Raw genomic sequence first — 6925 nt, 5'->3', positions numbered from 1 at the left:
GTAGTGGCTATGCTTGATTCTTAGTGTTCCAAAGAGCATAATGAACTGCAAAAGAAGGGTTTATCTGAAGGTATTCCTGTTCCACACTTCTGTGCTTGCTGCTGGCTCATAGCTATCAAGTATTCTTTTCAGATTTTTCTGTCAACTTCCATTTTGTTAAAAGCTACTCAAATGCTGAGTACAAAACTCCAAACTTTGTCTCTTAGGAAGATGTAAGACAGGTTTTGCCTGACTGTGGGATCTAGCTGCCCCTCTCTGTGCTAATATATGAAGGTAAACACATATTTCAATTACCTTACAACTCTGGATTTTTAGTGCCCATCTCCAAAAGCATTAAATCTCCCGTGATCAATGAGGGATTTTTGCTGACTGCTATCTAACCTCTTGCAGCACAGTGCTGGACTCCAGGACTGTGGATAAAGCACAATCTGTGGAGTCATCTTGCTGTCAGGTGCTGCTACCCTGCAGAGATATCTGCTGAATCACCCTGGCTTGATTTAAGCACTCAGCCCCACATGCAAGAGCTTGGAGAACCAAAACCGAGGGAAGGGATTTTGCCAGAGCTGCCAAACAGATGCACTTGACACTGGAGAGCAGGCTTAGGCTGAGATCTGTAACTGGCATTGAAACTGTCTGTGTCTTCTGCCCTTGGGTGGGTATTAATGGAAACTGCTCTCACTGGGTGAGATGCCAGACATTCACAGTCTAATCTGAGATATGAGACTTCATCTGTCAATGACTTTTCCTGCAGGGGAGGAAGAAGTTGGATCACTGCTAAGCAGAGTCTTGGTAGTAAATAGCTGATGTGCTTCTTAATTAATTTGTTCTGTCTCAAGGCATGTTAAGTACTATGCATGAGGTACATATAGAAATTTCCTTGTGAAATCACTGTGTGGAGTAAAATTCCTGCCCATATTTGTGTGGTAGAAGTTGTGTAATTAAAGAGGTGACTAAAGTTGGTCCAACAACTACCACCAGCTCAGATGCTTTAATTCACCTTCAACTTCTTTATCTACATTTTAAGCTATGCACTATACGTGGCAGTGAATTGCTTATTTGCACACTTAAAATGTACCAGTGCCTTTGTGCAACAGGAGACAGCAAATAAAAATTTTAGGATAAACAGGTCAGAAAGAGTATCATAAATGTAATCAGCACTCATCAGCTGAAAGTCTTTGAAAAGATTGGTGGCATCAAGTTCACACTGAACAAATCACAGAATTTTCTACCAGTATCTGAGCAAACTGAGTGATGGCAGGAATTTGTTCTCTTGAGTGGAGCAGTATTCACATTTGACGTTAATGGGAATATTCACATCAGAAAGGCTGAAAGGCACACTCTGAGCAAGAGACAAACAAAATTTGCTGCTGCCAAGTTTGGCCTTCAGCCAAGGGTGCAATTAAAAACAGAAACACCACTCTTTTATCTTCCCTTGCCATCTCTGAATAAATTCTTTGATAGGTGGGAAATGAAAAGCTCCACATTGTATGAGCAAGATGAGGTCTCTGGTCCAGAAAATTAAAATATTTTAAAGTTCTAAGATTTTGCTATGAGGATTTTTATAATTGTTCATAATTTTCATAATGCTTAGAAAATCATATTTCAGACTGGCTTCCCTGAGAGTGTATATGCATACGTGACCTTAAAAAAACCACACACACAAAGAAAACCCCAAAAAAACAAAACCAAAAACAAACAAACAAACCCCAACCAAACAAAAAAATACTGTCTGTCCTCTCCCTTTTTCTGGGTGAGTGAGACGACTAAGACACTGCAGACCACTGATGTTGCATTCCCTTCTCCTGCTTGCCAGGTCTCTCTCACAAAGCAAGCGCAGTGCCACCTTAAGTGCCACCTTGAGGGATTGCCAAGGAATAGGTATTGTCTGTGCAGTTCAGTAATCCCACAGATAATTGGCACTCCCACACTGAAAAAGTCATCTTAAGCAGTATGCTTCCAAGCCTGGCTGCAGCATTCTTTGTCTGCTACCAAGTTTTCCTTCACCAGGATTTTACGCATACTGAATTTAAAAAAACATACCGAGGGAGGGAGGAAGCAGTGTGTGCATGTGGGAAGCATACAGAAAGACCGGAAAATAACCTTTGGAAAATGTGAGTCTGAAATGCTTCCAAGATCTCTGCAAGGAGAGTTGTCCCAGTAACAAAATGGAGCATTTAGGAAGAAAAAAGGGCATTTAAAAAAAACACATTCTTTTACATTGATACAGTAGGTAAGCAATGGAATTGGATTAGGTTCTACTGAAAACATAGCAGGAAGAGAAAAAACAAAATGTGAAGACAAAAGCCAGGACTTATCATGGAGATGTCATACTACAGTCCAGGACAGCCATGGATCAAGAACATTTTCTCCACAGTTAAATACTAACTCACTTTAAGTAAGTGCTAACTCAAATCACAGAAAACTATTTCTGCATTCAAATTCCTGGCACTATTTGACATTAAGCTGTAACTTTCAAAAGCAGCATAGGCATTTCTCATCCTTTCAAAGATATCCTGAGTGCACATGCATCTTCAGGGAGCATGCTGGGAAGAAAATGATGAGCTGATAATGCCAAAGGGAATTAGGATCTAAGATGATGCAAAGAATGTTTTTTGCATCATTTTAGAATCTTTTCCCATGCTAAAGGATGGAGAAGTTGGCCTGATGGCCATGGCTCGCTACTTTAAGTATCATTGTGCTGTTTAAACATGCATTTATAAAACTGATTAGAAATTAGCAGAATAATCTAATACTGAATGCCAAATTATTAATTTAGTAATAGCAACCTAAAGAAAAAGCTCTGTAAACCATATTTCAAAAAGATGGTTGTGGAATAAACTCAGTATTCTCCCCACTACACAAAGTTCACATACAAGTACTTCACAACAGATTTTATTTTCTGCAAACAAGATGCATCTGCTTTACTGACCTTACATATGTTTTCAAAGGTAAATACAGACAAATTAGAAAAAAACCCCTAGTAGACCTTTCTGTTACTCCAAATAACGTGTTCATTCATCAGAAGGAGGAATATAAATATATCAAAGAAAAGCAAAGATGGTTTAATTAAGGAACAATAGCCTGATGTTTGTAGAATGAACCTAAGAGTTGAGAGAAGTGAGGTGTCACAGTATGCCTCTCTGCAAGTCACCTTGAGAATACTGAATGAATATAGTTCTACAAATCAGAGACTTGGCTGTTCTGTGCAGCTGTGAAGTGGGTGAATTATTTTTTTTTCAGGATTTCACGAACTTTAGTTCATTTAGTAGCTTCTGCCAGTGAAATGCATTGTTAGGCAACAAAGAACTCTCCCTGCAGACATAATGTGACCATACTATACCAGAAATGTTTTTACCTCAGGGTTAAATTGTCACATTAAAAACATCAGTCTTGAATACAGGGCAATGTCTAGCTGTATTCCCTAACTGCAAACCAATCTACAAACTGTGTATCAGTAGGAAACCCTCTGTTAATTCCCCATGGCCCTGAACTGGTAATTAGGTATTGAGTACTTTGGGTAATCAGATACTTTGGCAGGGCTTCTGTTTCCTTGAAGGTATAGCTCCAAGAACACACCACCTCTGCCATCAGTCCTTCATGTCTTTCCCATCTGTTTTTTCAATGCAGGTGCATTTGCCTTGTACTTACCCACTTGACTGCAACTGCAGGTTGATGATCTGGTCCCTTCTTCAACAAAGGGACTGTTAACTTCTACTATGCAAAGTGTTCTGGGTATACTTATGAGAGTTTTTATTAACAGCAGCTAGAATAAGTATCATAGTGGAACTACCCACTTTTCCTGCTTATGTAAAGATACTAAAGTCATCTGGAAAATACTCTTCTTACTGTGGGGCAAATTACTCAGCTCCCATCTAGCAATAAATTTCTATGACTGTAATATTGGGTCTTAGATAGCGATCAGTATCCAGGACAAATTAACCAAAGCCTGGACATCTATACTGAACAAGAATCCTTATGTGGATTTGCTGACTGAGCAGCACCTTCACAAACAAACTGGCAACCACTGCTGCTACTGTTGAGAAGAAACTTCTTACAGGTTGGCCTTTTTAATAGTGGATTTTTATTGCATTTCCAGATGACATTATTAACCCACGTAAACAGGAATTTTACTTTGCACATAATAGAAAGTGTAAACAGAAATTTGAGCATCAGTATATGCTCACTTCTTCAATGGGAACCCAGCACTCGCCTTCTAAATAAAAAGTCCTGTTGTTTTCAATTTGCACTTCCATTCTGAACCATTTGTAGATACTCCTTGTGTAGCTTTTCTTGGGTTTCATAAAGTTTCTTTAGCTTCTTAATTTGTCCTTTGCTAAGTTCTTTGCCTTCTGTATCATGGGTGGGAAATCCCTGAAATATATTAAAGAAAAAGTATTTAAGTTAAATTATTGGACTGCTTTTGTTCTTTATGGAACCATGTTTTAATAAGATAGGGAGATAATGTCATAATAACAGGCTGTCAGGAAGGAGTGTATCTAATTTTATTCACCTAGAAGTTTGACAGCTAACTTTGACTATTTCTGAATGTTCTCTTCCTAGCTAAACAAGAGGCATAAGGGTGTATTTATCTTCTGTCCTGAACCACATAAGGGAAGCTTAGACCACTAACTTCTAGATGGTTTTAGTTAAGAGAATAATGACTAATTCCTGAACAGATGGTTAAAATAATATTTTAATCATACTAGCAGATTGAATTCAAGGCTTAAAGCAAAAGCAGCAAGACATTTATATTCTTGATGGAGAAAGTATGATCAGCATTTTTATGGACAATCTCCTTGGCTTGCAGGATTATTTTCCAGTATTTATCCTCTCCATTCTGACTTGTCCCCAGAGCTTGAATTTGTGTAGGTGAAGGGGAGAGGCAGAGGCAGATCAATGACTCAAATCAAGTAGAAGTGAAGAAACAGTGCTTGAAGTTTTCCAAGTAACCCTTTTATCCCCAAGGGGAGCAATCAAGAGCAAAGTTATGCATACAGCCCCTTCAGAGAGCCTTTGCCAGGAGAGAGCAAAACAGTGGGCAGAAGGGAGCAGGAAACACAGGACCTCTCCAAAAAACATCATTCTGGCAAGTTGGGGAGTTTGTACTTGTAAATGAATACCCTGTCTTGCACCAGAGTAGTAACTCTGTGAATTAATATCATACACATTCCTACCCACAATATATATTTTGCTTTGCAATAAGGGGAGCCAAAGGAAATGTACAATGACTGTATAAAGGAGCATAGAAGGAAAATACCCCTGAAATGATGGCTAACAGGGACCTTGCTCCACAGTGCACAATAACATTCATATATACCACTTTTTCTTTCTCTCCTTCCCTCCTCTTGCTACGTTAATAGCACTGCCCTGGAGGTTTGCTATAAAATTGCAATAAATTTGCTATAAAAATATACAAATAAATATGTACAATCAGGGAAGGAAAACCACTCCCTGTATGAAGAAAAGCCTCTTACATTTTCATCAAACATGGAATATTTGTCAAGCTCCAATTTAAACATTTCATGTGGTGGAATCTTCATTTTTTCCAGTTTTGCTGCCTGTAATACAAAACATGCATTAACATCACAGTTAATTACTGACAACCTGTCACATATGCAAAAGGAAAAGCAGACTATAATTTCAAAATCAAGGAACATTAAATTCATATTTGTTTATTATGTAAAAAGAAACTTGGAGTGAGGAACAACTCAGTAGGTCTTACCTGTGCTTGTCTGGGGAAAAAACTGGTTTAAATCTGTAGAGATCCACTTTATAAAGCACATGCATTGCAGAAACTTAAAATAATTAGCTTATATACTCCAAAAATTACACCTGATTCTTGCTAACTTGGTTCTTTAGTCAACACAAAGTGAATAGCTACTATCATAAAGAATATTCAGAAATTAACTCACTGCAAAGGAAACCACCTTTATCAAGTTTCTTGCTGACAAGCAAAGGTTTCTATGCAGGTCATAGAAGAATCAGATGCAGTAATTGCACTAAAAACGAACTGAACTTTCCCTTATCTGTAAACAAACACATCTCAGAATCTTTTCCATGTTATTTTTCCCAATGCAAAGGAATCACCTTTTTGAAAAAATGAAGAAAGGTAATTGGAATTTGTGGATGATAAATGCTATTAATTTTGTTTTATCTCTCTATGTGGTGCTCTCTAGATGTTTTCTTCCTTTTTTAACACAGGAATGTACTTCCTGTGCTGTTAAAGTCATCAGCATGGCAAACAGTATTTTAACTTATGAGTTCATCTCCTCTGCCTATTCCCCATCCAAAGCCCAAAACCTTTGAGCTATCTGAATTCCAATCACAGAGATAAAACATTTCCCTGCTCAATCACAAGGAACAGAGGATTTCTTACAGAGAAAAAGACAAAAAAAGGAGAAAAAGAAAACTTTTTCACATAAACCTATGATATTAGAAAGGGAATAAAATAATAAATGTCACTAGCAAAATCTTCTCCAACTGTAACAAGAATGTAAGATACAACTTTGTCAATTAAGGAGGTAATACCATTTATAGACTGAAATTAAGTGCTACAAGTTCTTCTGTAATAAGTTTATGCAGGCTTTAGTTGTGTTTTCAAAAATGGCTTCTCTATAAGAACTGAAAGTCCAATTCTGAACTGCAAGACAAAGCCATTCTGAGCAGGAAATTGTACACAGAAAAAAGAAATGGAGACCTGGTTAAGGCTGGGCAGAGGGCCTGTGTTCTAATGTTCTTTCCTGCACGTGACTACTGCTGCCTACACTTTCTGTCAAAATCAGGTTACTTACTTCCTGCTGTTGTTTTTTCCTGGCTGCTTCTTCCTTCTTCCTTTTTTTCTCTTCTTCTATCTGTGAGAGGCAGTGTTAGTGAGTAAAAGGTAATACACTATTTCATTTGGTTTTTTTTTCTACAAACCTGAGCC

General features: G+C 37.9%; 1 protein-coding gene across 4 annotated transcripts in view; it reads right to left on the bottom strand.

The window, feature by feature from the left end:
- Positions 1 to 4058: 4058 nt before the first annotated feature.
- CARS1 (cysteinyl-tRNA synthetase 1) overlaps positions 4059 to 6925 on the bottom strand; it is a 42083-nt gene continuing 39216 nt past the window's right edge. For all 4 annotated transcript variants that reach the window (XM_086892598.1, XM_086892600.1, XM_086892601.1 and 1 more), the window contains 3 exons: positions 6792 to 6851; positions 5475 to 5558; positions 4059 to 4371 (listed from right to left, as the gene is read on the bottom strand). In XM_086892598.1, coding sequence (XP_086748724.1) covers positions 4237 to 4371; positions 5475 to 5558; positions 6792 to 6851 — 279 coding nt within the window. In that variant the 3' untranslated portion in view covers positions 4059 to 4236. The remainder of the gene's footprint in view (positions 4372 to 5474; positions 5559 to 6791; positions 6852 to 6925) is intronic.

This window comes from Cyanistes caeruleus, chromosome 6 (assembly GCF_971803275.1).
Source record: "Cyanistes caeruleus chromosome 6, bCyaCae1.hap1.1, whole genome shotgun sequence".
NCBI classification, from domain to species: Eukaryota; Metazoa; Chordata; class Aves; order Passeriformes; family Paridae; genus Cyanistes; species Cyanistes caeruleus.
Note: the sequence above shows the minus strand (reverse complement) of the source record. Positions and strands in the feature narration are given on the sequence as shown.